Source organism: Chiloscyllium punctatum, chromosome 36, assembly GCF_047496795.1.
Source record: "Chiloscyllium punctatum isolate Juve2018m chromosome 36, sChiPun1.3, whole genome shotgun sequence".
Taxonomy (NCBI): Eukaryota; Metazoa; Chordata; class Chondrichthyes; order Orectolobiformes; family Hemiscylliidae; genus Chiloscyllium; species Chiloscyllium punctatum.
The window spans coordinates 12,611,815-12,629,556 of NC_092774.1; the positions used below are offsets into that span (position 1 = coordinate 12,611,815).

At 49.1% G+C, this 17,742-nt stretch overlaps 2 protein-coding genes across 2 annotated transcripts in view; one reads left to right on the top strand and one right to left on the bottom strand.

Annotated features, from left to right (window-relative positions):
• Nucleotides 1–323: 323 nt before the first annotated feature.
• On the bottom strand, nt 324–2,282 carry LOC140460764 (uncharacterized). The gene has a single exon (XM_072555439.1). It carries the CDS (start codon nt 1,875–1,877, stop codon nt 993–995), a length of 885 nt encoding a protein of 294 aa, XP_072411540.1. The 5' UTR covers nt 1,878–2,282; the 3' UTR covers nt 324–992.
• Nucleotides 2,283–13,654: 11,372 nt separating this feature from the next.
• LOC140460785 (uncharacterized) overlaps nt 13,655–17,742 on the top strand; it is a 33,783-nt gene continuing 29,695 nt past the window's right edge. The window contains exons 1-2 of the mRNA XM_072555469.1: nt 13,655–13,739; nt 14,850–16,635. Of these exons, the coding sequence (XP_072411570.1) occupies nt 15,227–16,635 (1,409 nt within the window). The 5' untranslated portion in view covers nt 13,655–13,739; nt 14,850–15,226. The remainder of the gene's footprint in view (nt 13,740–14,849; nt 16,636–17,742) is intronic.

Sequence of the window (17,742 nt, forward strand, 5' to 3'; positions counted from 1 at the left end):
AAAGACTCTTTCCTAGGATGGTGATGTCAACTTGTACGAGGGGGCATAACTACAAATTGAGGGGTGATAGATTTAAGACAGATGTCAGAGGCAAGTTCTTTATGCAGAGAGTGGTAAGGGGGTGGAATGCCCTACCTGCTAAGGTAGTCAACTCAGCCACATTCGGGAGATTTAAACAATCCTTAGATAAGCACATGGTTGATTTTGGGATAGTGTAGGGGGACAAGCTGAGAATAGTTCACAGGTCAGCGCAACATCGAGGGCTGAAGGGCCTGTCCTGCACTGTACTGTTCTATGTTCCATGTTCTAAACTTAGTGCAGGAGGCTGAAAGAAATGAGCAGCTTTAAAACAAAAACCTCTTGGAGCTCAAAGCTTTCAATGAGAGTCTGAGGCCGGTGTTAAGTTCAGGTAACCTTTATTGCAACCCAACTTTGTTACAGCATCAGATCCCCCCAGCAAAAAGGCAGAGAAAAAGAAGTTGCTTTTTGAACAGCTCAAAGTCAAAGTGCACCCCCCTCCCCTCACTGTCTTTACTATTGGTCAGCACCAAGTTGTCCCTTTGTAATTGGATCCTTGGTACAGCCGTAACCCGGAGGAAGTATTGCCTCTCTCAGCAATTTTAACCCATACCCTGTCTCCAAGTAAGTGTCTCCCCGCTCATTTGCCAGGAAGGGGCAGTGTAGAGTCAACCAGACTGCTGTGGGTCTGGAGTCAGGTGTAGACCAGACCGGGTAAAGGATGCAGCTGGAACGACTGAGTGAATCCTTTCCCCCAATGGCGGTTCCCTTCCCTAACAAGGGAGAGAGTGAATCAGATGGGGGCTTTCTCCCCCGCACCACCCCCTCCCTGAAACGGTCTCATTGTTAGATTCCGAACTCCACATTTCTGACCGAATACCGATTCTGTCATCTGTCGTGGCAGGATTTGAACCCGGCGGACCCCGGAACCTGGTTGATAGTCCAATCAATAATGGCACTCGGCCGTCACTCCTTCAATCCCCCTGCGATGGCACGTGAACTCGCTGGTGCTTCCACAGGTTGCAGGAGTAGGTGAAGCCCTTCCCGCACCGAGAGCAGGTGAACGGCCTCTCCCCCGTGTGGATCCGCTGGTGTCTCAGCAGGGTGGAGGAATTGCTGAAGGCCTTCCCGCACTCGGGGCAGCTGAAGGGTCTCTCCCCCGTGTGGATACGCTGGTGACTCTGCAGGGTGGAGGAGCAGGTGAAGCCCTTCCCGCACAGAGAGCAGGTGAATGGCCTCTCCCCCGTGTGGACATGTTGGTGCCTCAACAGGGCGGAGGAATTACTGAAGGCCTTCCTGCATTCAGGACAGCTGAAGGGCCTCTCCCCCGTGTGGACACGCTGGTGACTCCGCAGGGTGGAGGAATCGCTGAAGGCCTTCCCGCACTCAGGACAGCTGAAGGGCCTCTCCCCCGTGTGGACACGCTGGTGCCTTAGTAGGGTGGAGACCTGGGTAAAGGCCTTCCCACACTCTGGGCAGCTGAATGGCCTCTCCCCCGTGTGGACCCGCTGGTGGGTCAGCAGGGTGGAGGAATTACAGAAGGCCTTCCCACACTCTGGGCATCTGAACGGCCTCTCCCCCGTGTGGATACGCCGGTGACTCTGCAGTGTGGAGGCCTGGGTAAAGGCCTTCCCGCACTCTGGGCAGCTGAAGGGCCTTTCCCCCGTTTGGTCCTGCTGGAGGGTCAACAGGTGGGAGGAATGTCTGAAGGCCTTCCCGCAGTCGGTGCAGAGGAATGGCCTCTCCCCGCTGTGACTGCGCCGATGAGTCTCCAGGGCAGACGGGAAATGGTAGCCTTTCCCACAGTCACCACACTTCCACGGTTCCTCCACAGGGCGGGATTCCTCTGGTTTCTCCATGGCCACAGCTTCAGCTGCACACAAACACGTGTAGAGCCCCTCCCTGCCGTGAAGTCCCCTTCCCAGGCCGTATAACTGTTTCAGGCTCCACACACAGTTCGCTGCAACAGTGGGATCTCTCGTCCAGTCCCACTGATGCTGAAAACGTCCTCAAACAGGAACCAAAAAGTGTGGATCCCTCTCACAGAAATTACAGTCAAAAATCGTTGCAGTCCCGATGGATTCAGAGACTGTCAGACATTGACATCAAAGTGATGACTGCAGACACTGGAGAGTCAGTCAAAAAATGTGGCGCTGGAAAAGCACAGCAGGTCAGGCAGCATCCGAGGAACAGGAGAGTCAATGTTTCGGGAATAAGCCCTTCATCCGTTGATTTTGAAACTTCAAGTCGTCAGATTTTCATATACTCTGCAAAAAGAGATTACAAAAGTCATCACTATCAGTGTAGGGTAGAAATTCAGAACAAGCAATTCTACTTCCTGTGGAATATTCTTTTGTTGTTCCACGAAATTGAAAGCACCATCCCACTCTCCCTTCCCCTCTGTTCTCACTCCACTCTAACTAATTCCCCTGAAGGTGCTGATTCAGGATCTTACAGGGGCAGAAAAAGCAAAAACATCAAGACTGACATCTCTCTGAATTTTGGATACCTCCACCTGAAAGTTAATATCTTTCACAACACTGGGATCCTGCTGAGAGTGAGCAGGTCTGATTTTGGGAAGCAATAAAAAAAGTGTCAATTCAGGGTGAACCTGCAATGCAGCTTCTTGAGGAAGGACCAGACATAAAATGCTTAATGACCCCGGGAAGGTGGGAGCAAAATGAGACATCAAGCCATTAACACCGACACACTTCAGTCAAACCCTTCTGCTCCCAGTCAGGGCAAAACATGCTCTGAAAGTCCAGCCTTCACAACCATACTTCTGCTTTCACTGAAGACAATTAGAGTCACACAGCACGGAAACAGACCCTTTGGTCCAACCTGCCCAGATATCCTAAATTAATCTAGTCACGTTTGCCATCACTTGGCCCCTATATGAGCCGGGAGCTGGCAGATGGGACTAAATTGGGTTGGCTCTCTTGTCAGCAAGGACGGAGTTGGACCGAAGGGTCTGTTTCTGTGCTGTACATCTCTATGACTCCAGTCACATTTGCCATCACTTGGCCCTGACCCATCATATTCATATGTCCATCCAGGAGCCTTTTAACTTGTCATCGTACCAGCACCCCCACCACTTCCTCTGTCAGCTCACTCCATCGCTCAAGCGACTCCACGTTGAAAGCGTCTGGTCTGGTGCACCAGATGACACCAGGATAATCTCAGATCATTTTCAAATTGCATTGATATTCAGTCAGTGACTTTCCCGATCAGGATGTTGTACGTGATCAAACAGGTCAGTGGGTAGGCGATCCACCACCTCTTAGTTCAAGTATCTCTACGAGAACTCCCTTGCTGGAGGGTCCCTTGGAGACACTTCAACTGGACTTCATTGAGTTGGAGAAATGAGTTGAGTTGCTATAAATATGTTTTGCTTATTGCTGATGTCTTTTCGAAGTGGATTGAAGTCTACCCTCCTCCTAACACTACTGCTGAGAGTGTGGTGAAGGTTTTGTTTAAGGAAATAATTCCCCCCTTCAGTATACCTGCGTGCATTAGCTCAGACAATGGACCACACTTTGCATGTAATATTAATGGAGAACTCTGTTCCCAGCTTTGTATTTGTTGGCAACTGCACGGTGCTTATCATCCTCAGGTGACCGGCCTTGTTGAATTTTTTAACCAGACGCAAGACTAAACTTGCCAAATTAATGGCCGAGTCTGGCCTCTCCTGGTTATGCTAATCCCTGTGGCCTTATTCCAGATGTGATCCATGTCTGCGGGCAAGACACGACTGTCTCCAGCTGAGAGTCTCTCTGGTCACCCCCTCCATACCCCTTGGAACGATTTGGCTCCCTTCTCAGTCCACGTCCACCACATGACCGAAGCAATGATTGGTTATAGAACATAGAACATAGAAGAATACAGCGCAGTACAGGCCCTTCGGCCCTCGATGTTGCGCCGATCAAAGCCCACCTAACCTACACTAACCCACTATCCTCCATATACCTATCCAATGCCCACTTAAATACCCATAAAGAGGGAGAGTCCACCACTGCTACTGGCAGGGCATTCCATGAACTTACGACTCGCTGAGTGAAGAACCTACCCCTAACATCAGTCCTATATCTACCCCCCCTTAATTTAAAACTATTCCCCCTTGTAATAGCTGACTCCATATGTGGAAAAAGGTTCTCACTGTCAACCCTATCTAACCCCCTAATCATCTTGTACACCTCTATCAAGTCACCCCTAAACCTTCTTTTCTCCAATGAAAACAATCCCAAGTGCCTCAGCCTTTCCTCATAGGATCTTCCTACCATACCAGGCAACATCCTGGTAAACTTCCTCTGCACCCGTTCCAGTGCCTCCACATCCTTCCTATAGTATGGCGACCAAAACTGCACACAATATTCCAGATGCGGCCGCACCAGAGTCTTATACAACTGCAGCATGACCTCAGGACTCCGGAACTCAATTCCTCTACCAATAAAAGCCAGTACGCCATATGCCTTCTTCACTGCACTATTTACCTGGGTGGCAACTTTCAGAGATCTGTGTACATGGACACCAAGATCCCTCTGCTCTTCCACACTACCAAGTAGTCTACCATTAGCCCAGTAATCCATCTTTTTATTACTCTTACCAAAGTGAATCACCTCACACTTAGCTACATTGAACTCCATTTGCCACCTTTCTGCCCAGCTCTGCAGCTTCTCTATATCCTGCTGTAACCTGCCACATCCTTCCTCACTGTCTACAACTCCTCCGACTTTCGTATCATCCGCAAACTTGCTCACCCAACCTTCTAACCCTTCCTCCAGGTCATTTATAAAAATGACAAACAGCAATGGTCCCAAAACAGATCCTTGCGGAACACCGCTAGTGACAGCACTCCAAGATGAACCTTTGCCATCAACTACTACCCTCTGTCTTCTTCCAGCCAGCCAATTCCTAATCCAAACCTCCAACTCACCCTCAATGCCATATCTCTGTATTTTCTGCAGTAGCCTACCATGGGGGACCTTATCAAACGCCTTACTAAAATCCAGATATACCACATCTACCGCTTTCCCCTCATCTACCTCCTTAGTCACCTTCTCAAAGAATTCAATAAGGTTTGTGAGGCACGACCTGCCCTTAACAAAACCATGCTGACTATCCTTGATCACATCATTCTTATCCAGATGTGCATAAATCCTATCCCTTACAATTCTCTCTAAGACTTTGCCCACAACAGAAGTGAGACTCACTGGCCTATAGTTACTAGGATTATCCCTACTCCCCTTCTTGAACAAGGGAACCACGTTTGCTAGCCTCCAGTCCTCCGGCACTACTCTTGTAGACAAAGAGGACACAAAAATCAAGGCCAATGGCTCTGCAATCTCCTCCCTTGCTTCCCAGAGAATCCTAGGATAAATGCCATCAGGCCCAGGGGACTTATCTATTTTCACCCTTGCCAGAATTTTCAACACCTCTTCTCTACATATCTCAAAGCCATCCATTCTACTTATTCGTGCCTCAGTATTCATATCGACAACAATGTCCTGTTCCTGAGTGAATACTGACGAAAAGTATTCATTCAGTGCCTCCCCAATCTCTTCAGCCTCCACACGCAACTTCCCATTACTATCCTTGATTGGACCTATTCCTTCCCTAGTCATTCTTTTATTCCTAACATACCTATAGAAAGCCTTAGGGTTTTCCCTAATCCTACCAACTAAGGACCTTTCATGTCTCCTCCTTGCTGCTCTTAGCTCTCTCTTCAGGTCCTTCCGGGCTACCTTATAACTCTCAATCGCCCCTATTGAACCTTCACGCCTCATCTTTACAAAGGCCGCCCTCTTCCATTTAACAAGGGATTCCAACTCCTTATTAAACCACGGCTCCCTCACACGACCCTTTCCTCCCTGCCTGATAGGTACGTACTTATCAAGGACACTCAATAGTTGCTTCTTGAACAAGTTCCACATATCAATTACACTCTTGCCTTGGAATCTACTTTTCCAATCCACACATCCTAAGTCATGCCTCAACGCATCATAATTTCCCTGCCCCCAGCTATAACTCTTGCCCTGTAGTACACACTTATCCCTCTCCATCACCAGAGTAAAAATCACCGAATTGTGGTCACTGTCCCCAAAGTGCTCACCTACCTCTAGTTCTAATACCTGGCCTGGTTCGTTACCCAGAACCAAATCCAGTATGGCCTCACCTCTTGTTGGCTTATCTACATATTGTGTCAGGAAACTCTCCTGCACACATTGCACAAACACTGACCCATCTAACGTACTTGAGCTATAGCTTTCCCAATCAATATCAGGAAAGTTAAAGTCTCCCATAACAATCACCTTATTACTGTCACTCTTCTCCTGAATCATCTTCGCAATCCTTTCTTCAACGATTCTAGGACTATTAGGAGGCCTGTAAAAGACTCCTAACAGGGTGACCTCACCTCTCCTATTCCTTACCTCAACCCAAACTACCTCAGATGGCAAATCTTCGTCCATCTTCCTTTCCACCGCTGTAATACCATCTTTGACAAGCAAAGCCACCCCCCCTTTTTTACCCCCATCTCTGACCCTAATAAAACATTTAAACCCTGGAACCTGCAACAGCCAATCCTGTCCCTGATCTAGCCATGTCTCCGTAATAGCCACAACATCGAAGTCCCAGGTACCAACCCACGCTGCGAGTTCACCTACCTTATTTCGTATACTTCTGGCATTAAAGTATACACACTTCAAACCACTCTTCTGTTTACAGGCAACCTCCTTTAAGATTGATGCCATATTCCTAACTGCCCTACACTCCAGGTCCTGCACCCTAAAGCTACAGTCTGGGTTCCCATGCCCCTGCAGAGTTAGTTTAAACCCCCCCCCCCCCAAGAGCACTAGCAAACCTCCCCCCAAGGATACTGGTGCCCCTCAGGTTCAGGTGCAGACCATCCTGTTTATGTGCAATTTTTAAAGCAAAACTCTGTAGGCAGTCAATACATGTAATAGTGTGTAAATTTGACTTTGGAAATAGAACCAGTCTAACTCAAGTTTGGGATACAGGCAGACTCTGACCTCACACCTTTAATGCATTGTCTAGTTTGAGATGTGAGCTTTTGCTATAAAACCTTGTTATCTCGAGAAGGTGACAACAAGAAGTTCAGGGATTCACATTGCAATGAGACCTGCAACCTATTTGAAAAGGTGGAAGACTTAACAATCCAGGTTTGTTGAATATCCCATTTCAGTGGCAGGACGCTGGAATGTTTTGCTCTAAATTGTGTCTCAGGATCTTATCCCCCACAACCACCTGATGATGAGGCAGCACTCCAAAAGTTACTGCTTCCAAAGAAGCCTGTTGGACTCCAACCTGGAGTTGTATGATTCTAGAATCTGGTCTCCAGCATCTGCAGTCCTTGTTTTTACCTCGTTGATTTTAACCCTAAAGCGAATCCTCTTCCAAGGATGCCTGCCTTTCCTCCTCTCTCTCCAAGTTTTCCTCCTCTCTCTACAAGAATCTCAGGGAGTCCCTCTCCCACTGCAACTCCCAGGTCATTTCCGCTGCCCTGAAGCTCTTCAACCATGTCCTGAAACAGACTCGCTACCACAGCCACATTTGCTTCCTCAGTGCCAGCCCCCGTAACCAGCTCATCCTGCACAGACTCTGGAACACCTTGATCCAAACAGGCCACTCCACCCTCCTGTCTGACCTATCACCTTCATCCCCACCCCTATTCACCTATTGTACTCTATATTACTTTCTCCCCACCCCCCTCTCATTTATCTCACCACCTTGCAGGCGCACTGCCTCTATTGCTGATGAAGGGCTTTTGCCCAAAATGTCGATTTTCCTGCTCCTCGGATGCTGCCTGAACTGCTGTACTTTTCCAGTACCTAATCTAAAGTGGATTGGCCATGCTGAATTACCCATAGTGTCTAAGGATGTGCAGGTTAGGGTGGATTGGCCGTGCTAAACTACCCATAGTGCCCAGGGATGTGCAGGTTAGGGTGGATTGGCCATGCTAAATTCCCCATAGTGCCCAAGGATGTGCAGGTTAGGGTGGATTGGCTGTGCTAAATTACCCATCGTGCCCAGGGATGTGCAGGTTAGGGTGGATTGACCATGCTAAATTCCCCATCGTGCCCAGGGATGTGCAGGTTAGGGTGGATTGGCCATGCTAAATTACCCATCGTGCCCAGGGATGTGCAGGTTAGGGTGGATTGGCTGTGCTAAATTCTCCATAGTGCCCAGGGATGTGCAGGTTAGGGTGGATTGGCCATGCTAAATTACCCATCGTGCCCAGGGATGTGCAGGTTGGGGTCGATTGGCCATGCTAAATTACCCATAGTGTCTAAGGATGTGCAGGTTAGGGTGGATTGGCTGTGCTAAATTACCCATAGTGCCCAGGGATATGCAGGTTAGTTTGAATGGGCCATGCTAAATTAGGCATAATGTGCAGGGAAGGTGCATGACTCAGGGTTAAATGTAGAGCAATGGGGACAGGGGGAATGGGTATGGGTGTGGGTGGGTGACCCTTGGGAGGGTCGGTGAGGCCGAGTGACCTGCTTCCACACTGTGGGGATTCTCTGAAGGGAGGGGGTTTGGAAAGTGAGTTGTCCTCCCCGTCTGCTGCTGGGGCCGCGCATGCGCGGTGCGGCGGCCCGCTGAAGGCCTCGCCCCGCCTCCTGAACCGTCACGTTTCCTCGCCCCGCCCCTAGTTCCTTTGTGACGTCACAACGCGGAAGTGGCCCTGTCCGTTTCAAAGTGAATCTCCCTCCCTCTGGGCGACTCTTCATCCTGGGAGGGAGACAGAGATGGGAGGAGGGGAAATTGGTCACTTGGAGCAACTGGAGTGAATCCAGGGAGGGAGCAGACTCCACAAACTCAGGTATGTGTCTTAGTTACCCGGGTGAGGAGGGACTGAAGGATAGAGATTGGGAAGGGGGGAGGGCTGGATATCTTTTCTGTTTTGATGTTTAAAATGCACCCGATTCCCACCAGTAACTGCAACAGGTACAAGTACAGCACATGCAATATTCCTCATTGCAGCTTCAAGCCGGTTTTGCATCCTCTGTTCTTGCTCCACTTTGGCTCCAGCACATTCAGCTTCTTTCCCTCATTCACATTCCCCACCTCCCCCACTCCCCCCTCGCCCTGATGTTCCAAGCTGACCCGTGAAAGATCGGTTTGTCCCTCCATTCTTTCCCGGTGGCGCCCATTACTCTTGTCTATTTCTTGTCTTATCCGGCCTTGTGTGTGAACAAAGTGTTCACGTATATCCTCTTTCACTGCCAGCTGCTTCCTTGTTTGCGAAAGCAACATTTCCTCCCATTTTTCGCCGACACTGAGCTCTCTGACCTCCTTGATTGTGTGTTTTTTGTTTTTGCAGAAGCAGGAAATAGATGGTTATAACTGTTTGTACGAGCACATCTAGTTTAATCTACACCCCCTCCCCTCACAGCACCTTTATCTGTTTGTCTGTAACATTGTTTGCAGGCACATTTCATGTATGCACATTTTAGCTAATACAAAAGCAATTATATATTTCCTTCACATAGCTTTCATTCTTGTTAACTCCACTGTTGGCTGAAACAATTATACCCTGGTGTTAGTTCATTTACCATGCAGAAGCAATTATGGTTGCAGAAGTAACAGTGCTTTACCTATATCCCACAGGGGTGACCCTACAACCTTGTATAAATAATGTGGGACATGGCGAGGGTAAATAGACAAGATCTTTGATCTGGGGTTGCTCATAGGTTTCGGGTGAGATTTAAAAGAAACCTAAGGAGCAACTCCTATATACAGAGGGTGGTGTGTGTTAAGAATGAGCTGCCAGAGGAAGTGGTGGCTACAATTATAACCTTTAAAAGGTATCTGGATGGGTATATGTTGGGAAACATTTAGAGGGACATGGGCCAAGTGCTGGCAAATGGGACTAGATTGATTTAGGATATCTGGTCAGCAAGGACTGAAGGGACTGTTTCTGTGCTGTACATCTGTGATTCTGGCTTGCCACTAATGTTTGTCACGTCTGTATGTTCAGGTTCTCCCTGGTGTTGGTGTTAACGCCTTGGTGTCTTATTTTGCTCCCCACATCCTGGGGACATTGACCATTTCCTGTCTGCCTGTTCGGACTGCTAGTCCGGATCTTCGGATTTCTGGGATTGGTCAATAAACAGACCTGGAAATGACTCTGTCAATCATACAAGCAATAGTTTATTCTTTGATACAGCCGGGTCGCTAGACTCTGATCTGCCCATAAGGATTCCCAACAGTGTGGAAACAGGCCCTTCAGCCCAACCAGTGGGGAATGTGGGGCCTGTCCTGTCATAGTGACATTTTACACTCACTTTCCATCTGCTTTTACTGGCCCTTGGGCTGTTTACCCCCCTCACTGTCTGTTTAATCCTTGGGCTGTTTACCCCCCTCACTGTCTGTTTAATCCTTGGGCTGTTTACCCCCCCTCACTGTCTGTTTAATCCTTGGGCTGTTTACCCCCCTCACTGTCTGTTTAATCCTCGGGCTGTTTACCCCCCTCATTGTCTGTTTAATCCTCGGGCTGTTTACCCCCCTCACTGTTTGTTTAATCCTTGTGCTGTTTATCCTTTGCTGTTACTTGTGCAATTGCTGAGGGTAGTGTGTAAATCCTAGTGAAGGAGATTATACACCAGCATGTATATGTTCCTCAGTTATTGAAGGGGCAGGACCTGTTGAGAATGGTTAGTAAATGTGGTGCACTAAGCCTTGTTAACATGGATATAGTTTATTATTTGGAAAAGTAGACTTTATTATTTAGTCACCGATGTACAGCACGGAGCCAGACCCATTCGGTCCAACCTGTCCATGCCAACCAGATATCCTAAATTAATCTAGTCCCATTTGCCAGCACTTGGCTCCTATCCCTCTAATCCCTTCCTGTTCAAATATCCATTCAGATGTGTTTTAAATGCTGTAATTATACCGGCTTCCACTACTTCCTCTGGCAGTTCATTCCATACATGCACCACCCTCTGTATGGAAAAGTTGCCCCTTAGGTACCTTTAATATCTTTCTGCTCTCACCCTAAACCTATGCCCTCTAGTTGTGAACCTCACCCCTACACTGACGAAAATACATTTTTTTTAAAAAAGTGAGCAGCCCGACAAAATGCAAAAGCTATCCAGTCATTTCTGCTGGTGGCTGAGACTAGGCCTCAAGCTTTGGGGGAGTAGGTTTAGGACCGAGATGAGGAGGAGGAAGTGAGGGCTGCTGGTTTTCCCAGAGAGTAGTGTATCTGCAGAATTCTCTGCCCGAGGAAGCAGGCTCCAAAATGCCCCGGTCCTAATTCTTCAGCTTGACATACCCGTGACTGTAAACTTTGAAGTGTTTTGGTTAACTGATGCAAATATTTCTCACTTGTCCAACAATACAGTGTCAGCTGTTTCAGTCATTTGAGATGGTTTTGATTCATCTGCTAAATACATCTACTATTATTAGACAATATTCATGACAATGTATGGGAGGTGATACTATATATGCAAGTTGTAGACAAGTAAAAAAGACTGACCAGGCAAGGAAGTGGTTAACAAACACAGGACATCCCTCTTAGAGTCTGCACCTTGTTTGTTCACAAATTAAACACACTTCAGATCTTTTCCTAGCTGCTTTCCCAAACTCTGGGTGCCACCAGGTTTGTGAGCGTGTACAATAATGTACATCATCAACTGAAATAGGCAGCAGCAAAGAGTGAACACAAACCAGTCCAGCAGGGGGCACCCATGTTTTGGTTTGAGTATTGAGGGAGTGCCCTTTTTGAGGCCCCTGTGATATCAGTACCATACCCAGGCTAATGTGCATTGAAACCAGATTATGAAGTGTTAACTTTCCTGCAAACTTCTGCCTGTGTGTGTGTCTCTCTCTGTAACATTTTCCAACTTTCCTCATACCTGTTTGTCAGCTCTTGTTTATTTCTTCCTTCCAAGGCAAATGAAGCACACACTTTCCAGAACAGTGCAAATTAGGGAGTTGAGCCTCCTAAATCCTGGCTATGACCCATAGCTGCTTAACCATGTGTGCAAACTCTCAATATCGGTCAGCCGTTCCATTTGCAAATCGAACACTGTTATCAAAGTAAGTTGTTCTTGTCTCTGCATGAGTCCACAACCCAGTGAAATACAACGGAGTCTTTAATAGTTGCCCAATGTGTCCTGTGCCAAATTCATTCACGTCTGGATGTCCTGAAGCGAGCAATTATACTTCAGATTTCTACTACCCAATTAAAACTAATATTGGGCCCTCTAATGGATCGGGGGCATTTTATATAAATAATTATTCCCTCCGGTGTGGAAACGGGCCCTTCAGCCCAATAAGTCCACACTGACGCTCCGAAGAGCAACCCACCCAGACCCATTCCCCTACATTCACCCCTGACGAATGCACCTACACTACAGGGCAATTCAGCATGGCAAATTCACCTAACCTGCAATTCTTTGGACTGTGGGAGGAAACCCGCTCAGACACTGGGAGAACGTGCAAATGCCACACAGTTGCCCGAAGCGGGAATTGAACCCAAATCACTCCAAAAGTTACTGCTTCCAATAATAGATTAAGTCTTTTCCCTGGGGTCGGGGAGTCCAGAACTAGAGGGCGTAGGTTTAGGGTGAGAGGGGAAAGATATAAAAGAGACCTAAGGGGAAACTTTTTCATGCAGAGGGTGGTACGTGCATGGAATGAGCTACCAGAGGAAGTGGTGGAGGCTGGTACAATTGCAACATTTAAAAGGCATTTGGATGAGTACATGAATAGGAAGGGTTTGGAGGGATATGGGCCAGGTGCTGGCAGATGAGATTGTGCTGGGATATCTGGTCAGCATGGAAAGGTTGGACCGAAGGGTCTGTTTCCATGCTTATGTCTCATGACACTCCAAAGGTTACTGCTTCCAGAGGAGCCTGTTGGACTACAACCTGGAGTTGTAATTTTAACCTTTATCCAAGTTAAGGTGGATTGGCTATGCTAAATTACCCATAGTGCCCAGGGATGTGCAGGTTAGGGTGGATTGGCCGTGCTAAATTACCCATAGTGCCCAGGGATGTGCAGGTTAGGGTGGATTGGCTGTGCTAAATTACCCATAGTGCCCAGGGATGTGCAGGTTGGGGTGAATTGGCCATGCTAAATAACCCATAGTGCCCAGGGATGTGCAGGTTGGGGTGGATTGGCCATGCTAAATTCCCCATAGTGCCCAGGGATATGCAGGTTAGGGTGGAATGGCCGTGCTAAATTCCCCATCGTGCCCAGGGATGTGCAGGTTAGGGTGGATTGGCCGTGCTAAATTAGGCATAATGAACAAGTAAGATGCATTACTCAGGGTTAAATGTAGAGCAATGGGGATAGGGATGTGGGTGTGGGAGGGTCGGTGAGGCCGAGTGACCTGCTTCCACACTGTGGGGATTCTCTGAAGGGAGGGGGGTTTTGGAAAGTGTGTTCTCCTGCCCTACGCCCCAAGGAGCAGCGCATGCGCAGTGCAGCGTCCCGCAGTCGGTCTTGCCCCGCCCCCTCAACCTCCACTTTTCCTCGCCCCGCCTCCTGTACCGTAACGTTTCCTCGCCCCGCCCCTAGTTCCTTTGTGACGTCACAACGCGGAAGTGGCCCTGTCCGTTTCAATGTGAATCTCCCTCCCTCTGGGCAACTCTTCATCCTGGGAGGGAGACAGAGATGGGAGATGGGGAAATTGGTCACTTGTAGCAACTGGAGTGAATCCAGGGAGGGAGCAGACTCCGCAAACTCAGGTATGTGTCTTAGTTACCCGGGTGAGGAGGGACTGAAGGATAGAGATTGGGAAGGGGGAGGGCTGGATATCTTTTCTGTTTTGATGTTTAAAATGCACCCGATTCCCACCAGTAACTGCAACAGGTACAAGTACAGCACATGCAATATTCCTCATTGCAGCTTCAAGCCGGTTTTGCATCCTCTGTTCTTCCTCCACCCTGGCTCCAGCACATTCAGCTTCCTTCCCTCATTCCCATCCCCCCGCCCTGATGTTCCAAGCTGACCCGCAAAAGATCGGTTTATCCCTCCATTCTTTTTGTGGGTTTTGAAAACTTTCCCAATGCTCTTCTTATAAAAGTTGTGAAGTTATGTTGTAGCTGCACTAGACATTGGTTAGGCCACTTTTGGAATGTTGTGTGCAGTTCTGGTATCTCTGCTAGAGGAAGGATGTGGTGAAACTTGAAAGGATTCAGAGAATAAGGTCATTGAATATATCCAAGGCTGGTTTCATCTGATTTTTGAACAACAAAGAAGTGGATGTTTGTGGGGGAAGGCAAGAACACATCTGTCGTCTGCAAGGTGTTGGAAAGGATTCTGAGGGATAGGATTTATGACCATCTTGTGATTGTGAAGGCTGGACTTTCAGAGCATGTTTTGCCCTGACTGGAAGCAGAAGAGTTTGACTGAAGTGCGTCGGTGTTAATGCCTTGATGTCTCATTTTGCTCCCACCTTCCCGGGGTCATTAACCATTTTGTGTATGGTCCTTCCTCAAGAAGCTGCATTGCAGGTTCACCCTGAATTGACACTTTTTTTCTATGCTTCCCAAAATCAGACCTGCTCACTCTCAGCAGGATCCCAGTGTCGTGAAAGATATTCACATTCAGGTGGTATTATCCAAAATTCAGGGAGATGTCAGTCTTGATGTTTTTGCTTTTTCTGCCCCTGTAAGATCCTGAATCAGCACCTTCAGGGGAATTAGTTATATCGGAGTGAGAACAGAGAGTGGGATGGTGCTTTCAATTTTGTGGAGTAACAAAAGACCAGAATATTCCACAGAAAGTAGAATTGCTTGTTCTGAATTTTTACCCTGCCCTGGCAGTGATGACTTTTGTAATCTCTTTTTAAACAGTGTACTTGAAGATTTGAAGATAGAAGCTTCAAAATCAACGCATGAAGTCCTTACACCCGAAACATTGACTCTCCTGCTCCTCGGATGCTGCCTGACCTGCGCTTTTCCAGTACCACACATTTTGACACTGACTCTCCAGCGTCTGCAGACCTCACTTTGACGTCAATGTCTGACAGTCGCTCAATCCATCGGGACAGGAAACAATTTTCAACTGAGTCTGTGAGAAGCAGCAAAGCGTTTTGGTTCCTGTTTGAGTACGTTTTCAGCATCAGTGGGACTGGATGAGAGACCCTACTGTTGCAGTGCACTGAGTGTGGGGTGTGTAGAAGCATCTACAGCCTGGAAAGAGGAATTGACGGCAGGGAGGGGCGGGAAACATGTGTGTGCACGCAGCTGAAGCTTCGGCCATGGAGAAACCTGAGGAATCCTGCCCCGTGGAGAAACGGTGGAAGTGTGCTGATGGCGGAAAAAGCTTCCATTTCCCGCCTGCCCTGGAGATTCATCAGCGCATCCACACAGGGGAGGGGCCGTTCTCCTGCCCCGAGTGTGGGAAGGCCTTCAGCAAATGCTCCGACCTGCTGAGGCACCAGCGCTCCCACACGGGAGAGAGGCCCTTCAACTGCCCCAAGTGCGGGAAGAGATTTACCCGGGCCTCCCACCTGCTGAGACACCAGCTGGCCCACACGGGGGAGAGGCCGTTCTCCTGCCCTGAGTGTGGGAAGAGATTTGCCCAGGCCAACAACCTGCTGACCCACCGGAGGGTCCACACGGGGGAGAGGCCCTTCAGCTGCCCCGAGTGCGGGAAGGCCTTCAACAATTCCTCTTCTCTGCTGACCCACCAGCGGGTCCACACCGGGGAGAGGCCCTTCAGCTGCCCCGAGTGTGGGAAGGCCTTCAGCGATTCCCCCAACCTGCTGAGACACCAGCGGGTCCACACGGGGGAGAGGCCCTTCAGCTGCCCCGAGTGTGGGAAGGCCTTCAGCAATTCCTCCAACCTGCTGACCCACCAGCGGGTCCACACGGGGGAGAGGCCCTTCAGCTGCCCCGAGTGTGGGAAGGCCTTCAGCAGTTCCCCCAACCTGCTGAGACACCAGCGGGTCCACACGGGGGAGAGGCCCTTCAGCTGCCCCAAGTGCGGGAAGGCCTTCAGCAGTTCCCCCAACCTGCTGAGACACCAGCGGGTCCACACGGGGGAGAGGCCCTTCAGCTGCACCGACTGCGGGAAGGCCTTCAACAATTTCTCCAACCTGCTGACCCACCAGCGGGTCCACACGGGGGAGAGGCCCTTCAGCTGCCCCGAGTGTGGGAAGGCCTTCAACAATTCCTCTTCTCTGCTGACCCACCAGCGGGTCCACACGGGGGAGAGGCCCTTCAGCTGCCCCGAGTGCGGGAAGGCCTTCAACAATTCCTCTTCTCTGCTGACCCACCAGCGGGTCCACACGGGGGAGAGGCCCTTCAGCTGCCCCGAGTGCGGGAAGGCCTTCAACAATTCCTCTTCTCTGCTGACCCACCAGCGGATCCACACGGGGGAGAGGCCCTTCAGCTGCCCCGAGTGCGGGAAGGCCTTCAGCAATTCCTCCACCCTGCTGAGACACCAACGTGTCCACACGGGGGAGAGGCCCTTCAGCTGCCCCGAGTGTGGGAAGGCCTTCAGCAATTCCTCCACCCTGCTGAGACACCAGCGGGCCCACACGGGGGAGAGGCCATTCCCCTGCACCGACTGCGGGAAGGCCTTCAGCAATTCCTCCCACCTGCTGACCCATCGGCGGGTCCACACGGGGGAGAGGCCCTTCAGATGCCCCGAGTGCGGAAAGGATTTCACGCGCTCCTCCCACCTTCAGAGGCACCAGCGAGTTCACGTACCACCGCAGGGGGGATTGAAGGAATGATGGCTGAGTGCCATTATCGACTGGACTATTAACCCAGTTCCAGGGATCCCGGGTTTGAATCCCGCTGCGGCAGATGGCGCTATACAGGGTATGGGTTGAAATTGCTGAGTGAGGCAATAATTCCTCCAGGTTAAGGCTGTACCAAGGATCCAGTTACAAAGGGACATCTTGGTGGTGACCAATAGTAAAGAAAGTGATGGGGGATGGGTGGGGGAGAATCGGGGTGGGGGTGTGTGTGCGCTTTGACTTTGAGCTGTTTAAAAAGCAACTGCTTTTTCTCTGCCATTTTGCTGAGGGGGTTTGAAGCTGTAACAAAGTTGGGTCGCAATAAAGGTTACCTGAACTTGCTGCTGTGCTCAGACTCTTATTGAAAGCTTTGAGCTCCAAGAGTTTTTGTTTTAAAGCTGTCATTTCTTTCAGCCTCCTGCACTAAATTTCCAATGTCGCCTATCAGTTGGAGTCGTGAATGAGCAGCCAGTATCGTGAGAACTTGTCAATTTTTCAGGAATGCAGAGTGTGCCGTTTCATCGGCGTTGTAAAGTTTCCTGGAAGCATCAGGAGGTGTGGGCAGTGTTCGCGAGAAATTATGTGGAGAGGCCGATGTTGGACTGCGCTGGATAAAGTTAAAAATCACACAACACCAGGTTATAGTCCGACAGGTTTATTTGGAAGGATGAGCTTTTGGAGCGCTGCTCCTTCATCATGTAACTGTGGAGCAGGATCATAACACCCAAATTTTATAGCAAAAGATCAGTGTCATGTAACTGAAATGACATATTGAACACACCAAGATTGCTGTTCAGTCTTTCACCTTTTAGACTGAGTTTCAGGTTTCAGTTCATTAACCTGTAAATCCCAGAATTACTATTAATTCACATTCTCGAGATGACTTAAGGTTTTTTTTAAAAAAGTGACATCTCAGCCCAGACAATGCATTAAAGGTGTGAGGTTCGAGTCTGTCATACTCCGATCTTGGATCAGACTGGTTCTATTTCCAAAGTAGG

Coding starts and splice junctions, on each gene's coding strand:
- LOC140460764 (XM_072555439.1), bottom strand. CDS start 1,877: ATGGAGAAACCAGAGGAATCCCGCCCTGTGGAGGAACCGTGGAAGTGT.